Source organism: Metopolophium dirhodum, chromosome 5 (genome assembly GCF_019925205.1).
Source record: "Metopolophium dirhodum isolate CAU chromosome 5, ASM1992520v1, whole genome shotgun sequence".
In the NCBI taxonomy this organism is placed as follows: Eukaryota; Metazoa; Arthropoda; class Insecta; order Hemiptera; family Aphididae; genus Metopolophium; species Metopolophium dirhodum.
Genome location: NC_083564.1, coordinates 27081132 through 27106981, shown reverse-complemented (window position 1 = coordinate 27106981; position 25850 = coordinate 27081132). Strand labels below are relative to the sequence as shown.

The window sequence follows — 25850 nt, the reverse complement described above, 5'->3', positions numbered from 1 at the left end:
CGTACAAAAATATGTAACGATACATAGGTATAAAGTAAATAAGAATATATATAGGCGTATAATTTTAATTAACATCTTTAATTATAGGGCTAAAATAGTACTAAACGAAATTTTATTAGAATTAATATAATATAAGCACTCTCAAAATTTGATGGTTACTACCATTGCTAGTATTTCTTCATCTAAACCTATAATTGGGAATCAGGGAGTACCTAAGTAAGATTCTACATACTTAAATGGACATACTCTAGTTAAGAAATAGATAACCTTTTAACTAACGATTCAATCATTAAAACAAAAACCATAAAGACCAATAGAATATAGGACGGATATATAAATATGTAATAAATGTAATGTCAAGTTTTATAATTTTAGGTAATAGCATAAGTATTTACATATATAAACATGTAATAGTTATAATAATTAAATTATATAAATGTAACGGAATACGTATATTAACCACACATATATGACCACCATGTACTAACACTAGACTAAGAAGAAAATGTAAAACAAAAGAAACTATAAACTTATATAAAAAAAAAAAAATGTACTAATATCTAACAACTATTATATTACTAACAAAATGTATCACTATTTTATGTATCAATGTATTGTAACCAATGTATCACTATTGTAAAACTATTGTAATAACTACATACTATGGAAATGTTAAAGATTTATGTTTAAGCTTTTAAACATAAAGTCTTTTTTTTAGAAGGGAGGTGTTACGTACCCACGTATTAAGTAGTCATATAATATTAACTATGTACAGTGCGCCGCACGTTTCTAATATTATTTGACACTATAACTAATAAGGCAATTAGTATAGTAGTATAACATGCGGAGGTCGTTGCAAAAGCGTAGAGAAAACAATTAAACTATAGAAGGTGCCGTCACATACATTTTCATTTTCCATTGTCAGTAGTTTTTTTATTTTGAAATATTTTCCATCCAAAATGAGTGGAATAAACAAATTATTTTTAATTTCAAACATATTAATATTATATTACATACAATCTGAGTCAGTATAATAAAGGCAAACGATCGTCACATAGTGACTCACAGTCCGCAGAACACCAGGTGTGTAGCCGGCAGTGTTTGTGTGAAAATCTAATCTACTAATTTTATCGTGTTCATTACCTACCTTATCGCGAAAGGTGTAGGTACTATTACATAGTAGAAAAATAAGGTACAGTCTTACAGACGTAAAGTCCAATTCAAAGTACGTGTGTAACATAATATTATATTTTATATACAACCATTACACCACTAACTTTTCAAAAGTGGTTTCTGACGAGTAAAAATAATCGTAAACAATTAATTTTTCAAAGTATCGCATTAATGTATCGATTATCTTTCGATTAAATTAGTTCATGAAATACTCGATACATTGACTAAAAATGTATCGCGATACAAGATACTCGATACTTCACATAATTGTATCGAGATACAAGATACAAGGTACAAATGTATCTAAGATACGTATATCTTAATTACACGATTGTTCAAGTTCTAGAATATAGGTATACCTAACCTATATAACCTACGTATGGTATTATAAATTTGCAACAACAGATAAATGAATATTTCCGTTTTATATTTTACGTTTGAATTATTCATTTTATTCTACTTTGACATAATTAATATTAATGTTATCTAGACACTTGAAAAACGAATAGTCGTGGTGGGGGAAACTTAACTTATACATTTAGTGGGGGTTAAAAATACTACAATGAAGTCTCCTGTTCCTCATTTAGTCGATCTTAGGCGTTCACACTGCGTTCACATATTATTAATAATAGTATAAGATTTATTAACCATTTGAGTGTTTAATATATTGTAGGCAGTTATTTATGAACCAGTCAACAATTAATACATTTTAATAAAATATTATATATTTAGTGTTGTTATCTTATTAAATTTGCAGTATACTTTCATCGTCGGTCGATGGCCATGAAATCTTCGTTCTCCTGGCTAACATGTCTTTGTTTCATTTACGGTACGTAATTTCAATACATTACGATGCGTATATTATACTAGCTGATCCCGCTGGCACTTCGTCGCCCATTAAATGTACCAATTCTATATGACTCAGACTTTGTTCAAATCGTTATTTAATATTCGGTGTATGGTGTATAAAATTTATCATAACTTTTCTGTTGCCCGGAATAAAAATTCTGATTCGCAGCAGTAGATCGCGGACCCCGAGCTGTTTGTACGTAAGTGTATGATTTAACTCTAAAGTATCAAAACTGTACAAAGTTTGTCATTTTTACTTAATTCCACCTTCGGAGGATTAATATGATCAATTAATACAAAAGCCTAACGCAACCGTACTAAAATCCGATGAATAAAAAAAAAACAAATTTAACACTTTTTAAATTAGCCTATCTTTTTCCCAGAGGTCTAATCTACACACAAATATTCATTTATATCTTATCTCTATACTATAAAATGATAGCGTTTGTTTGTATGTTCGGGATACACTACGAATCGACTGAACCGATTTCGAAAATTCTTTCACCAATACAAAGCCACATTCTTTGTGAGTGTCATAGGATAATTTAAAAATGGAAGTGATTAACCCCGGTAGGTGCTCAAACAGGAATTTTGAGATTTACGATGGAAATTTTATCACGTATTGGCAGTGAATAATTATAATCGTTAATTACTCCACTAAAACGCAAAATATTTGAAAATCCTTTCTTATTGCACGGTGAAAATATGAGAAGAACCTCTATTCCAAATTTCAAGTCCGTACGTTGAGTAGTTTTTTAGATACAGCGATCGGTGAGTCAGTGGTATTTGGATTTTATATGTATAGATAACTAATTATTGACTTACATTATCGGACTTTATTTATGCCTAAAACCTGCTCCGTGATATCCTCTTTCATTTAAAAAAAACTGCATGACAATTGGATAAGAAGTTCCGAAGCCAAACCGTAACAAAGATTTACTCTTTGGCTTGATTTCAGTTTTATATAATATATAGATTACCTCATCTATCTACTATATAATACATATTACTTATTATTACCTATATTTATATTATTTAATTAAACGCAAAGCATGCGTTTAAAATTTAAATATAAATCTTATATATATTTTTTAAATTGGCTGTACCACCCTTATATTGTTGCGGCAGTATAATAGGGAAGACCTGGGACAAAACTAACAAATGATGAATTTATCTTTGCATGATAATATTGCTAAAAACTGGTAGGGATTCCTCTAATCCCCTATGTTACTTCTCTGGTTTCCCCACTATATGAGACATATTGACCAATGTTAATTGTTCTTGAGATTTGCTTACTACTTTGGGATTGTCCTGAGAGGTGATACAAAATGTTGTTTTCAATTCCTCCCATTTTATACCAATCTTTTATTTAGTGGATACGTTTTTTAAAATTTGGATTTATCTGATTTAAAGTTCAAATTAATAGTTTCTCAGTTATAGAAATGTAGCTAAAGATAATTATAGGGCTTAAGACTGGTTTATAAAAATATAAAATATATGACGTTATATCGAATCTAGTAGGTGCGTATATATTATACTTGCTACTTGGACTATTTTTATAAATTATAAATAATGATAGATAAATATGTATTATTGACATTTTTGTATTTCCATAGCCCCCATATCTTCCAAGCCCATTATTACCGATGATCCCTGAAGATCAATTTCAATTTATTTATATTTTTTAAGTAGATTTTGTATTGTGTTTGTTTTTTTTGCTTCCGTAAAAAAAAAATTAAGTCGTCCACGAACAGAGTGTATTTGAGGGGTTCAGTGATGGTGTTGGGTATATTGTTTATGGCTAAAATAATGTATAATAATGTAAATAATGTAAAATAATGTCGGGATAGGCTTGGGGGATTCCATTTCTTGCAAACATTTCTCAGAAGATGACGTGTTGCCTAATTTTAATTGGAATGATATGGTTATGTCTAATAAGTAGGTTTCCGTGGCATGATATTGTGCTTTGTTTTTAAATGATTCCATGTTTCCACGTGCAGTCGTAGGGTTTTTCTATGTCAACACTTATAAGACTAATAGATTCATTTTCGGTTATTTATTTTGGTTTGGATGTACCTTAAGCTGTCAATTGTAGATTTAAATTTCGGAATCTGTTTTGGAAATTTGATACTTAATGTGTTTTTTCTATGTATTATATAAGCCTTGAATTTGCGTATTTTTAAGGGTTGTTTTAGGGTGGCTTACCCGCCATTAAAATCATTTAAATAGAATTTAAATTTTTTTTTATTTTAATATAATTTTTTATTTTATTTATTCATGGTCTAGCATCCGTTACTAAGTTAGACTAACTTAGTTTGTTCAGATAAGTCAGATGAAACCCAAAGTCTGTGTGCTTTATTTTTTAAAACGTACAAAAATAAAGCTAATAAGTTTTAAGGGATTTATAAAATATATAATATCTGTTCTTATTTTGTATTTATATTATTTATGTAAATATAGATGTCCGGGATCTGCGTTTCGTTGTAATTACGGTGCATGTGTAAGTAAAAATTCAAAATGTAATGGTAAGTACGATTGTGTCGATGGATCAGATTAAAAATTACCTGAATGTAAAAAACTAGACTTAAGTATTTCTTCAAGCCCTACAAGACCGCAACAGACTCAAGGAACCAGTCAGGCTAAATGCATGTAAGTAATTGATTTTCATTTCTAAATTGTAAAACTGTTTGATTAGAATATATTTATATATTTAATGATTTGCATCTTTTCATAGGATTTGTATAATATTCATAAGAATTAATTATGTGACTTGGCGCGACATGAGAGTAAGTAACAGCCGCTACCACTAATTGCTGGATGTATGATCACCCGGGTTCATAGTGGCAAAAACCTTGCCACGCATCGGTACCTACACACGTACCAACCAACCGTTCCAACCCCTACAAGAGCTATAATGGTCATATGTTGTTTTTTTGTTTGGTCAATTTCAAAACAGTTGTCAATGCAAAGCGCCACATCACAAATTGGACAATAGTATGACATTTCTTTTTTAAAACGATCTAATTTTCCCATTTTAAAATTATTCATGTCTGGCCGAGTGTCTGTGTAATGCGCGTGTGTGGGTTTGTGTGTGCGCAAGCGCAGAAAAATAATCAATACCCTCTAGGGTTGGCAATTTCTCGTTTCTCATATTTCGTTTGTCATTTCGGCGCTGCGGTGACAGACGAACGCTAGTTGTAACTTTTATTTCAAGGCTATAATTTATAAATCACACGAATCCTGTCGATAAAACATATATTTTGTGAGTATAATACATATTATATTATATAGTTATTCTCGTGACCATGTAATAATACATAATAATACACGAATGTATATTGTATTATAATTATTTATGTCAAACACTTCGTAAATACTACTTCTAAAATAGTAGTCTGGGTGAAACTAGTCTACCAAAACATGAGGGGTTGTTGGACGAGTTCATACCTAAGATATCGATCTGATATTAAGTTGATACAATATAATAATAATAAATATATTTTTACCAATATTGTCTTTTTGTGTGGTAAATTTCAAAACTATTGTTAATGCAAAGCGGCAAATCACAAATTGAATAATATTATAACGTTTCCTTTTTACAACCATCTAATTTTTCCGTTTTAAAATTATTTATGTCTGGCCGAGTGTCTGTGTAATGCGCGTGTGTGTGTTTGTGTTGGTGCAAGCGCAGGAAAAATAATCGATACCCTCTAGCGTCGGCCATTTTTATTTTTGGGTCCTGCGCCTGACTAACCTTTAATGACCAAAAGCTGGGTTCTCGTTTTTTATACTTTGTCATTTAGTCGCTTCGGTTAACAGTCGAACGCTAGCTGTAACTTTTATTTTAAGGCTATAAATCACCCGAATACTGTCGAAAAACATATTTTGTGAGTATAACACATATTAGGTATATATATATTTTTTTTTTATTGGGTTACTTGCGGCAACATAGATCATTGGGTGTGGGGGAGGGCACTGTAGGTTTTCAAATTGGGTAGGTTGGCACACGTGTGTCTTGTGTTTTGGCAGAATTTCTAATGGGGCACCCGTAGGTTTCTGCCGTGCCCCGGGTGGGGGGATGGCGGCACTTGTTCTCCGGACACCGTGACTTGCCGGAAGAAAAATGCCGCCCACGGCCAAGGTATCGAACTCGGGCCGACTGCGTCACAGCCGACGCCTTAGTCCGCTCGGCTACTCCGTCCCCCCACATATTATATTATAGAGTTATTCTCGTGACCATATAATAATACAAGAATGTATATTGTATTATAATTATTTATGTCAAACACTTCGTAAATACTACTTCTATAGTAGTCATGGGTGGAACTAGTCTACCAAAACGAAAACAGAAGGGAGAGTTATAACTTCGGGGTCTTGTAAAAGGGGGGAGTTGGATGAGTTCATACCTAATAGCTATCGATCTGATATTAAGTTGATACAATATAATAAATATTAATATTTATTTAAAATAATAAAACAAATATTCTTATAAATATTTTATAATATTGTCCATAGGTTAAACTGTATAAGAATAAATGGCTGATACACCCATTTGGTGTGTTATTGAGTATGATGGTGGTGGTGTACAAATTGAACCTAAAAGTTGGACGGACACTGGGTCATCAGGAACCAGCTATTGGCCCAAACGAGGAGTTTTTAATTCAGACCTACAATACCTTTATGCAGTAAAACATAATACGAGTCCTGAAATAACGTGGCCAGACTGTAAGACATCTACACTGGGATTGTATGGTAATTTTAAACTTTATAAATATTATATTTTGTATAGGACAGTATTAAATATAGTTTAAACTTGAAAGCATACCTGATAAATGATAATCCTTACACTTAATTTAATGCAATATTAATATTTTTTTTAAAGCATTTAAAATTATTAAATATGAATATAACTAATAAAAATATTTATATGGTACTAATAAGTACATGTTTTATTTTAAACAATATATTAACTATATTGTTTACTATACACAGTTCAGTTAAATACTCGTTAGTTTATTTATTAATCGCTTAAAAGTAAATAACATTTAAAATACTATGCTAAAGTCTAAACTCAATAAACGTTTGTTCAAATCATCTAGTTTATACTTGCAATGTAATTATTGTTTGTAGGAATATTTAATTTGTTATATTTTAATAATTTAATCAAATTTATTTTAGATGATTTTGAAGATGCCAAACGTAAACTAAAAAAATCTGAAGTCAATGCAGACCATAACACAGATGTGGAAAAAGAAAAAAAAAGCCGAATAAAGTGGAAGAAAAAAAAACATTTGTTAGTTCTAGTGACAATCCTGAACCTTAAGTATCGCCCGCTATTAAAATAAAACTATTTCCTAAACCACAACAACCAAGTACATTGCCACAAAGTTTATATTTAAATGAATCTGCATTGCATTTTCCTGAAAAATTACGCTCTCACAGAATCCCTTTCTAAATTTTCCGTATCAACTACATCATTGACCACATAGTAAATATTATAAATAATATAATTATTCGATTTGATTTAAAAATACACAACAATAGCAAATAGATTAAATACAGTAATTTTATAATAGACATTGCCTTTGCGATTCTTTGACCGGTCCACTCCCATCCAGCCACTATTACACAAATAACAATTTATAATAATATCGACATCATGAATTCACACGCATCTTTGAGTTGCTTGCTGGCCGTCATAGCCAACTTCATCCCTGAGGCGGCCGTGAGCGGCGCCCGCATTGTGTCACGTCTGGTCATAATGGCTGACCGCAATTCGAACTTGTTGATCGTCCTCAAAAAAGCCGTCAGCGCCGGATCCAAAATCACCGATCCAATTACATTTGTGATAAAAATTCCACCGATTAAGATTACCGCTGGCGACAGCGTTATGGAAATCCAGTGCTGTGAACCCAATGTTATCTTCACCAACGAAGAGAGACACATGTTTTGCCAGTCAATGGACGACCACATGTTACGCACGGTGTACCGGTGTCACGATGTCACGCTATACGACGACGGCAACCCCGAAAACGTGACAGTGGTGTACTGGACGTTGGTCAAGACGGCGTGGTACCAGCTCACGTTCCTGGCCCTGACCATATTGCCGTTCTGTTTAATGGTGATATCCGCACTAGTATACCACCTCTCAGAAAGCTTCGAGCACAGCCAATGCGTCGAAAACCTTACGAAGAGCATTGCATTGCCTTTTTCGCCGAGACAATCACACTACCGACTGTCACAGACTTTAAACTAACCGGTATGTCGGTATATATATTTGTATACCTAATTAATTTATATTATCATAATAATATTGTTTATGACGTGGTGTTAAGTGGGAATATTCGATAAAGCCGGTAAAATGATTAGGTTATTAATTAATTATTATACCGTCAAGCGAGACCGTCTGTGGTAAGAAAAAACAAAATAAATGTGGGTATGTTGGTATTCAAAAGAGTAAAAATATAATTTTTTATCTAAAAATGTTGTCTTTTAACGATTTAAAATTATGTAAGAGAAATATTTTTAAAAACGTTAGCTTTATCTGAAATAAAGTGTGTCTTACGTTAAGTGTATCATCCTGTACACTATAAAAGAACATTTTGCATAGTTGGAAATAAAAGTTTAAACATATTTAGCTCCAATATTAAAACTACACTTAAAACTTTAAAACTGTCTTATAATAATATATTATAGTATTAACATAGGTACTGATGTCAAAGAAAAATTTAAGGATGCAAAAATAAAAAATTCTTTCTTATCCTCTGAATGTCCAAATAATATTTGTATTACTCATCACCGTGAAATAGTTGTTGTTCATAACTTTGTATATGGCAAAAATCTGAAATGCATGGTAGTTTTAGGTAAAACTTTCTTAACTAATGGAGAAATATATGAAACTCCTTGTCAGTCTAATTTACTTGATTGTTACTAAGTTAGTAGTATTTCCGAAAATATTCAAATTAGGCTAGTAACTGACATAATGTGCAAATGTATAGCTTTAGCATGGAAGCATGATATCAGTAATAGTCTAGCAGTTTTCCCACTATTGCATGGCGATTGCACTAAGACTAATTATTGATAAATGTATATAATATATTTGTTTTATGTATAAGCTAAATGGGAATAGTAAATTGTATGTATATGTAAACATATAACATTAAGTACCATAATCAAATATTGTTTTTTTTAAAATTATGAAACAAATATTCATATAAATATTTTATAATATTTTCCATAGGTTAAACTGTATAAGAATAAATGGCAGATACACCTATTTGATGAGTTATTAAGTTTGATGATGGTGGTGTACTGCAAATTGTACCTAAAAGTTGGACAGAGACTGGATCGCCAGGAACCAGCTATACTGGGATTCTATGGTAATTTTAAATTCATTTATAGATATTTTATTTTGTATAGGACAGTATTAAATATAGTTGAAACTTGAAAGCTTAGCTGATAAATGATAATCCTTACACTTAATTTGATGCAATATTAATATTTTTTTATTTTTCTCGGCGAAAAAAGCAATGCAATGCGACGAGAAGACGCTCATCGTAAGGTTTTCAACGTACGGCTGTGCTCACAGTTTTCCGAGAAGTGGTATACTATTGCGGTTATCAACATTATACAGAACGATAATATGGTCAAGACCAGGAACGTTATCTGATACCACGCCGTCTTGGTCAACGTTCCGTACACCACTGGCACGTTTTCGGGGTTGCCGTCGTCGTATAGCCTGACATCGTGACACCGACACACCGTGCGTAACAAGTGGTCGCTCATTGTCTGGCGAAAAATGTGCTTCCCTTCATTGGCGAAAATATTATTGGGTTCTCAGCACGGGATTTCCATATCGCTGTCGGCAGCGGTAATCTTGACCGGTGGAATTTTAATCACAAATGTAGTGGAATCGGTAATTTTGGACCCGGCGCCGACGACTTTTTTGAGGGCGATCAACAAGAACGAATTGCGGCCAGCCATTACGGCCGGACGTGACACAATGTATGCGCCGCTCACGTCCGCCTCGGTGATGAAGATGGCTATGACGGCCAGCAAGCAACTCAAAGATGCGTGTGAATTCATGATGTCGATATTATTATAAATTGTTATTTATGTAATGGTGGCTGGATGGACGTGGACCGGTCAAAGAATCGCAAAGGCAATGTCTATTATAATATTACCGTATTTAATGTGTTTGGTAATGTTGTGTATTTTTAAATCAAATCGAATAATTATATTATTTATAATATTTACTGTGCGGTCAATAATGCAGTTGATACGGAAAATTTAGAAAGAGATTCTGAGAGAGCGTAATTTTTCAGTAAAATGCGCTGCGATAACACACCTGAATCAGTGACTGTAACGCAAAATACTCTGACGGACCCCGCGTCGGAAGAAGAAAAAAGAAGAACAAATTCATAGAAAATGAATAAATTCTCCGTCGAAATATCTGTGAAAACCAAATATCTTAGATACGAATGACATTCTGTTATTTGTCCGAAAAATTAATTAATAATTGAAAATTGTGATGTTTTAATAAACTAAATTTTAGAATTGTACAAATACTTGATGATCATTGTAAAAAAAATATTGAGCCATTGTACTTAACCGAAATAAAGTATTTTAAATTATTTACACGATGACCTTCAACGAGTATATTAATATGACAGTCACTTAAGTGTACACTTCATTTGTTAATTTTTTTTGGGGGAGGAAGGTGGAGAGGAAATGTATGTACATTTTAACTACCTTTTACTCTACAAAAAAATGTTTGTTTATATTATGGTAAATTCTCAATACAAATATATACTGTACTATTCTGAATGTATAATACTATAATGTAACTACCTAAATGTAGGTATAAATATGTGCAAATCGTTAAACGAATAATAAACTACATAATATTTAAATGTTCATACTTTTTAACTACCTGTTACTCTTCAAAAAAATGTTTGTTTATATTATGGTAAATTCTGAATACAAATATATACTGTACTATTCTGAATGTATAATACTATAATTTAACTACCTAAATGTAGGTATAATTATGTGCAAATCGGTAAACAAATTATCAACTACATAATATTTAAATATTCATAATATAGATGCAACTATTGATATCATAGCAGTTATACATAATACGACGTTGTAGATGTGTGTCATCACCCCGCTATAAAATAATATTCGACCATCCAGTTATATTTTATTTTCGTACTACAATACGTCAATATTATATAACACAACAAAAACCCTTCGTAAACTACATGTAAAAAAAAATATAGTCTATAAGCACTATAAAGATGTGATATCATGAATAAATGCTTAGTATATTGAATTTAAGTAAACTTATTTTGTTTCAATAATTTATTTACTTGGCGAGGAATTATTTCTTAAAAGAAACAAAGTGTGATCAACAAAATAATTAAATGGCGAAGGATTATTAAAATATAACTTATTATTATTTATTTTTACATACTACTCTAAATAATTAATCACCAAGTAAATAAATTATTGAAACAAAACAAGTTTACATAAATTCAATATACTTAGCATTTATGCATGATATCACATAGTGCTTAAAGGTCTTATATTTTTCTTACTTAGCCATTTTTACACGTAGTTTACGAAGGGTTTTTGTTATGATATCTTTATTTTTTAACATCAATGCAAACAATGATAATGTATCTATATGTTTATCTAAATTTTATACATATATATTATAGTATATTGTATATACTATATTTTATCTATAACTTTATCTAAATAATTATATTATTTGAGATACATTCCGGTGTATAACGTATGCTTTAGTGAATCTTTAAAAAATCTCCGAGGTTATTACCTCTGAAATTATCGTTCACCACGCCACTGTTCACACGTAATGAAAATTCACGCATAATTTTACAATTCTATATATATTTATATTTATATATATGTAATGTATTTTATTATATTGTCAATTCAGGATACAATAGAGTTAAAATTAAAAATATCGATTTGGGTATCATTATAGCTCATGATTCTATTTACAGGATCATTTATTAAATTATTGGTTTTCTGTAATTTTACTGTATAAAATGTATGAGTAGATCTAGTTTGGCATTGTGGGACATAACAATTTAGTAATAATTTAGTATTTCAGAACTAACTATTATATGTAATCATTATTCAATTTATATACGAATTTTGCAAGACTATTCATATTTAGTCTGTCTAACAATGGCTCTTAATATATGGTGAACGAGATCATAAGGTTGACGTAGAATATCACATTTGTATTATATAAAGCGAAGGAAACTATTTTGAATGGATTCAGGGCATTGAATATGTGTATTTACAGAGGGTGACCAGACTATCAAATTATAATACCACATTTTCTAGAATAGAACGTACCAGTGAAAAATATAACGTTTTAAAGGCATAAGTAAAATCTTTAGATGTCTCCTACTAATGTATCGTAGAATCGATGACGAATTTTGGAAATATATAAACAATGTTTAATGATAGATGGATTCGAACTAAACGTAACACCTAAATTAAGATGAACCAATATATTATCTAAATACCTAGAAAATGACATTATTTTGCAATTATCAATATTTTACAATAATTGTTTTTTACACCAAATTGATAAGACATTTAAGTTATTTTGCAAAAAAACAGAATCTGAGGATGATTTTATTAATCGAAAAAATTTCATATTATATAATATATCTATATAATAGATTCTAAGATATGTTTCATGAAGTATATCTCAATTACACGATTGTTCAAGTTCTAGAATATAGGTATACCTAACCTATATAACCTACGTACGGTATTATAAATTTGCAACAACAGATAAATAAATATTTCCGTTTTATATTTTACGTTTGAATTATTCATTTTATTCTACTTCGACATAATTAATATAAATGTTATTTGGACACTTGAAAAACGAATAGTCGTGGTGGAGGAAACTTCACTTATACATTTAGTGGGGATAAAAATACTGCAATGAAGTCTCATCCTATCATTCCTCGTTTAGTCGATTATAGGCGTTCACACTGCGTTCACATATTATTAATAATAGTATAAGATTTATTAACCATTTGAGTGTTTAATATATTGTAGGCAGTTATTTATGAACCAGCCAACAATTAATACATTTTAATATAATATTATATATTTAGTGTTATTATTTTATTAAATTTGCAGCATACTTTCATCGTCGGTCGATGGCCATGAAATCTTCGTTCTCTTGGCAAACATGTCTTTGTTTCATTTACGGTACGTAATTTCAATACATTACGATGCGTATATTATATTGCCTCATCTATCTACTATATAATACATATTACCTATTATTACCTATGTTTATATTATTTAAGTAAACGCAAGGCATACATTTAAAATTTAAATATAAATCTTATATATATTTTTTACATTGGCTGCACCACCCTTATATTGACGCGGCAGTATAATAGGGAAGACCTGGGACAAAACTGAGATTTGTAATTATAATCGTTAATTACTCCACTAAAACGCAATATTTTTGAAAATCCTTTCTTATTGCACGGTGAAAATATGAGAAGAACCTCTATTCCACATTTTAAGTCCGTACGTTGAGTAGTTTTTTAGATACAGCGATCGGTGAGTCAGTGGTATTTGGATGTATTTATATGTATAGATAATTAATAATTGACTAACATTATCGGACTTTATTTATGCCTAAATCCTGCTCCGTGATATCCTCTTTCATTTAAAAAAAACTGCATGACAATTGGATAAGAAGTTTCGAAGCCAAACCGTAACAAAGATTTCCTCTTTTGCTTGATTTCAGTTATATATATATAGATTACCTCATCTATCTACTATATAATACATATTTGATATTACCTATTATTACCTATATTTATATTATTTAAGTAAACGCAAAGTATACATTTAAAATTTAAATATAAATCTTATTTATATTTTTTACATTGGCTGCACCACCCTTATATAGACGTGGCAGTATAATAGGGAAGACCTGGGACAAAACTAACATATGATGAATTTATCTTTGCATGATAATATTGTTAAAAACTTGTAGGGATTCCCCTAATCCCCTGTGTTACTTCTCCGGTTTCCCCACTATATGAGACATATTGACCAATGTTAATTGTTCTTGAGATTTGTTTACTACTTTGGGATTGTCCTGAAGTGATACAAAATAATGTTTTCAATTCCTCCCGTTTTATACTAATCGTTTATTTAGTGGATACGTTTTTAAAATTTGGATTTATCTAATTTGAAATTCAAATTATTAGTTTCTCAGTTATAAAAATGTAGCTAAAGATAATTATAGGGCTTTAGACTGGTTTATAAAAATATAAAATATATGACGTTATATCGAATCTAGTAGGTGCGTATTTATTATACATACTACTTGGACTATTTTTATAAATTATAAATAATGATAGATATATATGTATCATTGACATTTTTGTATTTCCATAGCCCCCATATCTTCCAAACCCATTATTACCGATCATGTCAAGACTTATAAGACTCATGGATTCATTTTCGGTTATTTATTTTGGTTTGGATGTACCTTAAGCTGTCAATTGTAGATTTAAATTTCGGAATCTGTTTTGGAAATTTGATACTTAATGTGTTTTTTCTATGCATTATATATGCCTTGAATTTGCGTTTTTTTAAGGGTTGTTTTAGGGTGGCTTACTCGTCATTAAAATCTTTATCGAATATTTGATTATTTCTGTTTGCAATTGGTTTCACGTAAGAAAAAAAATATGGCCTTCCTACTATTCGCTGAAGGTGGATTGTCCATCTCGGTTATATTTATCCCCGGGCAACGCCAGGTAATATAGCTAATAGGTATAATAATTGTATAATAATAGACTCAAATGCATGTAAAAAAATATAAACAATATAAAAAACGGTTATTATCCAAATGTCAAATGGAATCTTCTAGAATCTAAAATTGATTTATTACCAAACATTTTCGATTATATATTACTCACATGACTCCCAAGCACATTTCTTATAAATTAAAACTATTAATAATAACTAATTGTGTTAAATATTATATAATAAAATACCTACCTACTTTGAATTTTGATCGAATTTAATTCAAATGCATAACATAATATTATGTTATGTTTTTATATATTATACTATAATTTATACATAAAACACACCATGATAACATTTCCATAGAATTTTTATTATTTTTATTTTAATATAAATTTTTATTTTATTTATTCATGGTCTAGCATCAATTACTAAGTTATTCGCTTGCAACCAAAAAAAAAATTATATTAGTTACATATAAATAATAAAATGGTTTCCTTGGATTAAGTTGTGCATATCAATAGTTTTAGAAATGTGATGATTTTGTTGGTGTTGTCTTGAATTGGGCTAAGGGCTTCGAAGAGGTTTTTAGACATTTCTAGGCTTTTTCTGGTTATTTCTATATGGTTTAGACACTAGACAAGGACCCGCTTGACTGTAAGAGGTTCTCCGCAGGTTTGGCACATTACAGGTTCTTCTCTGCGCATAAGATGTCCATGGGACATCTTTGAGTGACCTATACGTAATCTATTAATAACTACTTCATCTTTGCGATTTGATGTATGGGGTTTAATCAGTATATGGTAGTATTTTCAATTTTTTAATATAATTTTACATGGATACAATTTATTAATAGGTAATATGAGTTCTATAAAAATATTCTGTATTTGACAAATAATCTCGAAGATTTCATAGTTAAACTATTTTGAATTATACATTTCAACTCCAATATTTATATAACTGGTATGTACTACCAATTGAATAGCTACCAAGAAAAACATTATATATTTATTGTAAGAAATTGTTGTTGTTTGATGAATGAGGTGAATTTGTGTATAGTATGGAGGGATTTATCTCACCTCCTCCATCTGATTAACATTATAATTGTGTGGGCTACTCCACCAGACCTATATAATTAATGTATACGTCATTATTATAACACGAGTTATTTGTTTTAGGAACGGGCATAATGTGCAATCCATTAACCGAAAAACGTCAAACTGTCTCATGTTCAGTGTGGGTAACTATATTCTGTCTTAACAAAATACTATTACCTACTAATAATCATCACCAGTGGCGTATATATAATTTAATTCCAGGGAGAGGGAGGTGGAATCCCGAATGGGATTCTCGACATTATAATTAATAATAATAACTCTAAACACACATACTTTTATTTTCTAGTAGGGAGGGTGTTGAATCTCTTACCGAGATATACGCCACTGATCGTCACTTATCCTTATAAACCTACAATCCTACATAGTATATTTTGTAAATATATATAATATTAGGTGCTTGAATGTTTGGTTATTTTAAAAAATAAAAATTTCAATTAATATTTCACAACTATTTTTCAATTTGTTAAAGGGGTTATTAAATCCCTAAATCCCCTTAAATTCTAATGATTTTTAAATTATTAACCGTTCCTAAATTACTAAACATTTAAAACGTATAAACGTAGGTACCTATACCTATTAAAGGTGTTGTGACTTTAAAGCTATAAGGTAGGTATATATTAACATTTCTAAGTTATAGACTAAATGCTTATAAAAATTATGTTTGTTATGAATAATTATAACATTATAATAAATTGTTTTTTCTTAAAACTTCAAGCATATTGATACATTGCGTGTTAACAGAAACATGTTCAGCTGTACAAATAAGGAGTGCGTTGATCTGGCGTCAATTTGCGATGGACTCGCAGATTGTTCAGATAAGTCAGATGAAACCCAAAGTCTGTGTGCTTCATTTTTTAAAACGTACAAAAATAAAGCTAATAAGTTTTAAGGGATTTATAAAATATATAATATCTGTTCTTATTTTGTATTTATATTATTTATGTAAATATAGATGTCCGGGATCTGCGTTTCGTTGTAATTACGGTGCATGTGTAAGTAAAAATTCAAAATGTAATGGTAAGTACGATTGTGTCGATGGATCAGATGAAAAATTACCTGAATGTAAAAAACTAGACTTAAGTATTTCTTCAAGCCCTACAAGACCGCAACAAACTCAAGGAACTAGTCAGGCTAAATGCATGTAAGTAATTGATTTTAATTTCTAAATTGTAAAACTGTTTGATTAGAATATATTTATATATTTAATGATTTGCTTCTTTTCATATGATTTGTATAATATTCATAATAATTAATTATGTGACTTGGCGCGACATGAGAGTAAGTAACAGTAGTGGTAGCGGCTGATCACCCAGGTTCATAGTGGCAAAAACCTTGCCAAGCATAGGTACCTACACACGTACCAACCAACCGTTCCAACCCCTACAAGAGCTATAATGGCCATAGTTGCAGGGGTTAAGACCAATAAAAAAAAAAATTACTTATTATAATAATATATACACGAGTATTATTAATATCAAAAAAGGTTGATAAGTGGATGTCGCTCTGCTGTACAGTAGGTTACAAGTGGGTCACTGTAATGGATGGTGTTAAATTTGAATTCAATGATATAATATCATTGTATAAGAAAAACGATTCTGAGCGAAAACGGTCAGTCAGCCTATGATTTTACCAAGTATATTTGATGATATTATTGTGAATAAAGTAATTTATATATAACCTATTTACTCGGAGCCTTGTTTTAAATTTTCAATCTTTAGCCATAAAAGTTAAACATTTTATACATTTTTAACCACAAAATAATTAATAAATTATAAATTTGATAAATGTTGTCAAAATTGGAACTTTAAATGCTTATAAAAAAAAATTGTGCCTATGTATTTTTAATATTTTTCAACTGCTATTAGAACGATATATCAGGAGCCTTATATCAAATTTTCACGCTTTTTTACCCAACAAATAAAAATTTATTGATATTTATAGAAAAAAAAATAAAAAAATTGAAAACTGACAATGTCCGTAAACAGCTCAAAAAGAGTCAAAATATTTTCAACATTTTATGGTGTATAGAAAATGCTAATATAAACATTCAGTGAAATTTTCAAATATCTACAGTCGTTCGTTTTTTAATTACAATAAAATAAGAAAATTGTTACATGAGAAATCGAGTAAATATCAAATGTTGTATAAATATAAATTTCAGACGCTCATAAAAATTTAATTTAAGTTTCTTCTAGACATTTTTTTTTTGATAAAGGTAGACAAACTTATGAGTAATCTTATATTACATTTTAAAATCTTAGATTTAAAAAGAAAATTTTTTATGAATTTCTAACTCAAAATAATTTGCAAATTTTCGTGATTTTTCCGTATTTTTTCAAGATTTGAACTTTAAACGTGTATAAAAAAAAACTGTGACTAAGGATTTTTAATTTTTTTCATCTGCCTTTGAAACAATAACCTAGGAGCCTTCTATTAAATTTTCAAGCTTTTTTACCCAACAAATAAAATTTTATTGATATTTATAGAAAAAAAATTTAAAAAAACTGAAAACTGACAATGTCCGTAAACAGTTCAAAAAAAGTCAAATTATTTTCAAAATTGTATTGTGTATAGAAAATGCAAATATAAGCAACCAGTGAAAATTTCATGCATCTACGGTCATTTGTTTTAGAGTTACACCAATAACCAAAATCGATTTTGTTAAAAATCGATTTTGCGTAAAAATTCCCGTTTTTCCTTAATTTTTCTTTTGTTTTTCACATCGCTTTTGAAAACTACTGGGAAATTAAAATTTTGACCTCCCCAATGCACCAACGATATTCACTTTCCCATCGAACAAGATACTGAAGTCGAAAATCGAAGCATTATTTCGACTACTTATCGTGTACACAGACACAAAAATAAATAAAAAAATAAAAAAAAAAACACACATCATTGTAAAATCAATACATTCATCGTTTCACTCAGAATCTAAAAACACTTTGAATTTTGTGTAAAAATCATAAAATATTTATCGTTTATAGTATATTTTACTAATATTATATGTTATAATGCAACTATTAATTTGTAAAAATAAAAATATATTTTTGTTATTAAGAAATCTAGAGGAATACCGTTGTTCATCTGGCCAATGTATAGATATAACATCTATTTGTGATGGAACTTTAGATTGCAATGACGGATCTGACGAAACATCAGAATTGTGTAAATCAAGGGTGTACGTATTCATCGGAATTTAAAAAGAAATGTACAACATGCATATCACATGTAACTGTGATAATTAGCTATTATTTTATTAACATTTAACGTTTTAAAGGTGTCCAACGAGTACGTTCAAGTGCAAGTATGGTGCCTGTATAAGTAATCGAAAAAAATGCGACGGTTTGCAGCACTGCGCTGACGGTTCCGATGAAGCAGACTGCAATGGAAACCCCAAACCTTTGCCATTATTTAACTTAACCTCGCAAATCATGCAGAGGCCGACCACAACATCTGCACCGCAGTATCAAACTAGTAGACCAACAACGCAGACCAATAATGTGAGGTATTGTTCTGTTTATGTTTTTGTTATGTTAACATTTTTTTCTTCAAAAGATATCAATGCACATAATTTAAGATGGGCTAAACAAATGTTATTGGCAAAAACGTCTAAAACGCTTCGACATGGATTTGGTTAATTATAAATGTTAAGAGCGCCACTGTTACGCGGTATATTATTTATATGGTAGGCAACTATATTAAAACGTTGTCAATGTCTGGTACTGCGTGTATCTTTACATCATGAGATGATTTAGATGTTAGACAGGACACTTAGTTATACCTATAGTGGCGATTAAAATTTAACATAAACTTAAATAAAATATTAACAATATCAATATTGTTTTACTTTGGTGATCAACTACTGAAAGCAATACAAAGTGCAAGCAATGAATCTAGACTAGATTGGCATACGCATATCTAGCAAGTTGAACGATTATTAGTATACATTTTGTTTATTAATCAAAATGTACCAATACCTATTTGATGGGACTCCGAGGTAGTATAGAACGAATATGAAATCACACACTTGTCTGGGTTAAAATTATAAGAAATAAAATATACTGTTTCACATTATAGTTCAGGTTCTGTTTCTTTAAAATTATATATGATGTGTTTGCTAATCTTAAAACATTTAAAACTTTTTTTATTTTATTTTTAATTTAGAGTTTATACAATCTGTACATAAAAAAAAGTACAATAAGCATAAATTAGGTTTTTGTTCAAATTATAATATACGTAGTAACTTGAGTATCTTGAGGGAAGAACCAACCAGCGAAAACATTTCGGACATTTAAAACTTAAAATTATAATTTATATCACAATTTAATAGTATTTAATTAATCACTTCCATTATTAATTAACGAAATAACTCTATTGATTCTAATTTTATTTTCGATGTATACATTTTATTTTCGAAAACTGAGCTGTATTCGATAATAAATGAAAATAATATAGGTTGCCAAAGTGACTGAGTTGTGCTCTTAATTTTGAGCATGACTCAAAAATGCAAATTGTCTCAGAGTTGATACTTACAACGTTGAATTCCTTGCATCAAAGAGCCCTAAGTACAAAATTCTGGCAAAATCGTTAGAGGTGTCTTCGAGACAAATTGTATAGGCAACATACAATTATTATTTTGTTTAAATGATTCCTCGCTACCGTTGTTTGGAGCAAAATTGACTTTTACGAGTTCTAACAAATTGACTCGAGGTTTACTCGACTAATAATAATTCCAAAACAGATTTGAATATTTTATTACAAAGTTTATTTTGAACCATTGGAGTTAGAATTAAAAAACCAAAATTTAAAACTTTTTTTTCCATTAAAATTCCTAAAATTATGAATTTATTCTTTAAATTTCAAATAAGAGTTTAAGCTTTTTTAGAATAATAAATTAAAATGTGGCTTTAAGGGTCAAAGTTTACTTAAAAATATCAGTGTATAACTTAAGTTGGTATAATATATTGGAACTCGTTTAAGTCTGATTTACGACATTTCGTGTGTATGCGTGAGCGTAAGAGCGTATAACGTTAACCCTACTTGCTGTCGAAGGATTCAAAATAGACTTTATAATAAATTCAAATATGCGTATTTTTCTTCAAAACACTGAAGTGTAAAATCCTATTAAAATACTATTCACAAAAAAAACGCATGTGTGCCTAATGCCCATACAATTTTTCTCGAAAACGGTTGAAAACTATGTAAAAAAAAGCATATCAATATATCATTCGCATATTAATATATTATATAACCTATGTATACTTCTTAAAATCCTATTCCATTATATTTAAGCTATTGTTACGTTATAATTCTTTAAAGATCATGCATGGTACCATATATCGAGGGCACTGTGTATTCTTTATTCGAAACCGAATCAGATCAAAATCCTTCTTTATCACCTGGGTCATTTGTTGGTCCGAATACCGTAATTGAAGAGAGCTGCGTAGAAGGATATTATAAAACTACTTCTAATAGAATTATAATTTGTTCAGGAAATGGAAATTGGAAACCAAAAGTTGATAAACTATGTTTGAGTAAGTATATATTATTATTTATTGTCTATACAAACATATTTACAGACCACAATTAGTATGAGTAGGATAGCATTCCTTGAAACTCGACTATACACTTATTCTTTAATAATTGATTTATGTTTCAAGAAAGATACTAATATTGGATTGATTTGTGTTTTAAGAAAGATGTCCATCCGTGTTTTCGGACAGTTTAGATATCGAATGTATTTTCAATGATAAAAAAGATGATTGTTCAAACCCATCAATACCGGGCACTATATTAACACCAAAATGTAAAGTCACGCACACTGTACCAAATGGACAAATAGAGACACCAATTAAATTACGTTGTCAACAAGATGGGAAATGGAGTGACCGACTTTATACATGTATCCCATGTAATTATATTTTTAAATACTTTTTATTTTGATTCAATTATCAATTCAACAAAATTAATGTGGGCACATTTTTAAGGTGGTATTTATGTTGAATATACGATTTTATCCCACATTTATTTATTGTTTTCATTTATGAGATTCTGAGCGGTTCGATAAATGTATTGATTTTATAATTAAGTGTTTTTTTAAAAAAATTTGTTGTGTCTGTTTAAACGATTAGTGGTCAAAATAATGTTTAGATTTTCAATTTCAGTACTTCAGTAGCTTCTAGAAGTTTTCAATTGCGTTGGGAACAAATAAATTTAAGGAAAAACTACAATTTTTACTCAAAACGAGTTTTTATCAAAATCGATTTAGTTTTTTGGGGTTATTCAAAAACTAATAACCTTAGATATTTGAAATTTACATCAAATATTTATGTTATTATTTTACTTAATTTATATATAAATATATAATAAGATTTTAAAAACATTTTTATTCTTTTGAGTTAGGTACCTATTGAATATTTACAGACATTGAAATGTTCAATTTTTTTTACTTTTTTACTATAAAAATCATTAAAATAAATGGGTTTTAAACTTATAACGATTAGCTCGGTCAAACAACTAGAACTTTTAATACGTGATTCCCCCACAAGATGTTATAATGGTAGTATAAAAATATTATGAATATTATTTTTGGATGCAACTAAATATCTAAACGAAGAAAAACAATTTTAGCTATTAAGTTGTATTTAATAAAATTATTCGTGGGTACTTGAGACGTGTACAGTATAATATTATATTTTATACAAGTAATGACATTTTCATGCACAATATCTTGACAAAAATAATTTCAACCTACTGTATGACTAATAGTAAAATAAATTACTTTTCTGGAAATAATATCATAAAATATATTTAGTAATTTAGGCTCGTATATTGTCAGCTCAGTATCATTTTCGTATTATGCAAAGATTTATCGAATTCAAATTTAACACATCCGTTACAATGACCCACTCGACAAAATACCATACAGTTAAGCGGTACCCACATCACACTTGCCCACTTTTTTAAGTATTAAGACAATTGTTTTGTAAATAAATTCATTCATTTTTTATGGCGTTTAGATAAAATGTGAAATGTCCTATTAACTCTACATATTTTTACATTAATAAATGGCTCCTCTAACATAAACTGATTTAAAGCATTTGTCTTTTTAGTATACAATTCATGTTAAGATTTAAAATATCAAAACGATTGGATTTTAATACATTCAATTCGTATACTAACGAATTAAAATACTGTTTTAGATTGTGGCCGACCATATACTCCAAACCAAGCATTGATTCTTAATGGCATTGAAGCTAAATATGGGTCAGCACCTTGGAATGTTGGAGTATATCGAAAATCCACCAAAAATAATTTTAACATGATATGCGGAGGGTCACTGATTGCTACAAATTTGGTTGTATCCGGTAAAATAAACTTATACAGTGTACAGCTGGTACTAAGTTCAAAATGACAAACAATTTATTTTTAGCTGCACATTGTTTTTGGCAAGAAAATTTGACGAGTAGAATATTATTAAATGATGGTACGTATAAAGTTGGCGTTGGAAAGTATAAGAGTGACATTACAATTAAAGACAATGAATTTACCCAGATTGTCGATGTAAGTAACAAACCGTTAAAAAGAAACGAAAACTTGGTTTGATTTATTAAATATTTTTCTAACAATAATTTAGGTGGGATTGATTTACTTGAGAGAAGGTTATTATGGTTCATCCGGATATCATGCTGAAGATCTAGCTATTATTGTGCTATCAAACAAAATTACACTTAGCGATGTAGTTTTGCCTGTTTGTGTGGACTGGTCTAAAAAATATTCGGTTATAAATGGATCTATTGGAAAAGTAAATTTATTTAGTACTTTTATTACAATATACTTAAATTACGATGCATTAGTAGGCAGGTAAATCACTTGATTACGACAGAAACGATCATCAATATAGCCAGATAATTATTCTTGGTCTTCGTGATCATAACGTAATATAAACAGAGTGATTAACTGAGTGATCCTCCAATAATTAATTTATTAAATTTTTTTAAAATTAAATTAAAATTAATTATTTTTCTATTTGGATAAAAGTAATCACCCTGTATATATTTTTAAAGGGACCCCTCAATAATAGGTACAGCTGATTTGGTACTTTTTGGTACCTAATCGTAATCGAGTGTTTCTCCATAGCCTAATCCAGCCAAAAAGTAGGTACTTACCTATTATTTCTGTGATTTGATCATAGAATTTATAATATAAATCTGTTGATTGGTTGAATTATGTGATTTTATTTTCAGCATTATCATCACACACAAACAGTGTTAATTTTGTATTTCCTATGTTAATTTTATTATTTTAGGTTCTCGGCTGGGGGAATACAGCAAAAATGGTAGGAAGTTCTGTTTTATTAGAAGCTAATATACCATATATCGACCATCAGACTTGTCGGAATATGTACCAAAATGGATTTCAAATTTTCGTTACTGTTGATAAATTCTGCGCCGGCACTAAAAGTGGTGAGTAATAAAAGTTTATAATGATTAAATTATATTAGTGCAACTACAAAGCATACTAATATGATAGCTGACTTTTATGCAAAATATTTGTCTATGTTATGAACCGTTGATTTGTATAGTTTTGTGAAAATGTTATCTTTCATTAAATTATATTAATTATTGCAAGATATGTTGATAATAGTTATCTTGCTAGTTTTGGCGCTATTTAATAGTTATTTATTATTTTTATTTAAGGATATATTAACGACTATAATACTATATATTGTTACGTTATTTTTGTTTCTAACCATATTAGTACTAATTTTTAAAAGCTTACATTTTAGGACAAGGAGTTCATCAAGGTGATAGTGGTGCCGGATTTACCTTGGAACATAGCTCTTTACATTTTTTAACTGGAGTTGTGAGTGTAAAGGACGCTACCACAAAAGATTCAATCGCAGTTTTTACAGACGTTAGTCGCCACGTTACATGGATTCATGAAATTTATAATAATTATACTTATGCAAGTAACAGTTTTTCTGGGTCTATCAGATAGTGCAGTAAAAATAACTAATATATTAGTATATATATATATATATATATAAATGACTTTATATATTACTTTTAAAAGTATATTTTACCATCAATAATTTGATATTAAACTCAGCATTTATATATATTTTTTTTACCTTTGTTAAATTTGAACTTTTTATACATTTTGAAACATTGTATCACAAACACAAATGAATGATATATTATACACTTGTATTGAATTCGCTAAATTATAAGTTGACCTTTTGTGTCAATAACTGTATATTGATTTCTAATAAGTATAGGTACATAATATATATTATATTTTTTATGTTTGGTATTTAATAATAAATAATTTTGCCATTTCATCATACAAAAAATATATTTTCATATTATATGTATTGAATTTAAATTGTTCAATGAAGACTGCGTCCAAACGGTAAAAATGTGTGTAGTTACCTTAATCTACAAGACAGATAATAACAAACAGTCTTGGTCATGGAACTCCTCCTTTCATCCTATCTAGTACGGTTCCTTAGATACTTGCAATTTACACCAAATATTTATTTTATCATTTACTATAATTAAAAAATTTCCAAAATATTATGATTTGTTTTGATTTGATTACGGACATTTTCAATTTTCAATTTTTTTCGTTTTTTTTATGTCAATACAATGTTATTCGTTGATTCTAAACGCTTGAAAATGTAGTACAAGGCTCCTGATGTATCGTTATAACAGCAGTTAAGAAATATTAAAATATCAATTTGAATTTTATCAAAATGAAAATTTACGATTTATTTATAAAAAGTTTAACTTTTACAACTAAGGGTTAAAAATGTAAAACAAAGTTTCACGTAAGTAATTAATTTTGTGTTCTAAAAAATCTAAAAAAATA

General features: G+C 29.4%; 1 protein-coding gene and 1 long non-coding RNA gene across 7 annotated transcripts; both read left to right on the top strand.

Annotated features, from left to right (window-relative positions):
* The first annotated feature begins 1777 nt into the window (after positions 1 to 1777).
* LOC132944940 (uncharacterized) lies at positions 1778 to 10972 on the top strand. Of its 4 annotated transcripts, XR_009664496.1 has the most exons (8): positions 1778 to 2002; positions 4309 to 4391; positions 4483 to 4671; positions 4757 to 5016; positions 6538 to 6774; positions 7201 to 8281; positions 9263 to 9401; positions 9550 to 10972. It is a non-coding gene; the product is annotated as an uncharacterized LOC132944940 (long non-coding RNA). The 4 variants fall into 4 exon arrangements; XR_009664495.1 differs by lacking the exon at positions 4309 to 4391 and having other exon boundaries at positions 9550 to 10971; XR_009664497.1 differs by lacking the exons at positions 1778 to 2002; positions 4309 to 4391 and adding an exon at positions 2052 to 2222.
* Positions 10973 to 13066: 2094 nt separating this feature from the next.
* On the top strand, positions 13067 to 25292 carry LOC132944935 (modular serine protease-like). Of its 3 annotated transcripts, none has more exons than XM_061014500.1 (13): positions 13067 to 13293; positions 16038 to 16095; positions 16719 to 16838; positions 16930 to 17118; positions 19036 to 19155; positions 19255 to 19482; positions 21297 to 21511; positions 21673 to 21888; positions 23180 to 23344; positions 23410 to 23540; positions 23614 to 23781; positions 24286 to 24442; positions 24766 to 25292. In XM_061014500.1, the coding sequence occupies exons 1-13, from the start codon at positions 13242 to 13244 to the stop codon at positions 24975 to 24977; spliced, it is 2031 nt and encodes a 676-aa protein (XP_060870483.1). In that variant the 5' UTR covers positions 13067 to 13241; the 3' UTR covers positions 24978 to 25292. The 3 variants fall into 3 exon arrangements, with proteins under 3 accessions (XP_060870483.1, XP_060870485.1, XP_060870484.1); XM_061014502.1 differs by having other exon boundaries at positions 16038 to 16099; positions 24766 to 25291; XM_061014501.1 differs by lacking the exon at positions 16038 to 16095.
* The last annotated feature ends 558 nt before the right edge of the window (positions 25293 to 25850 follow it).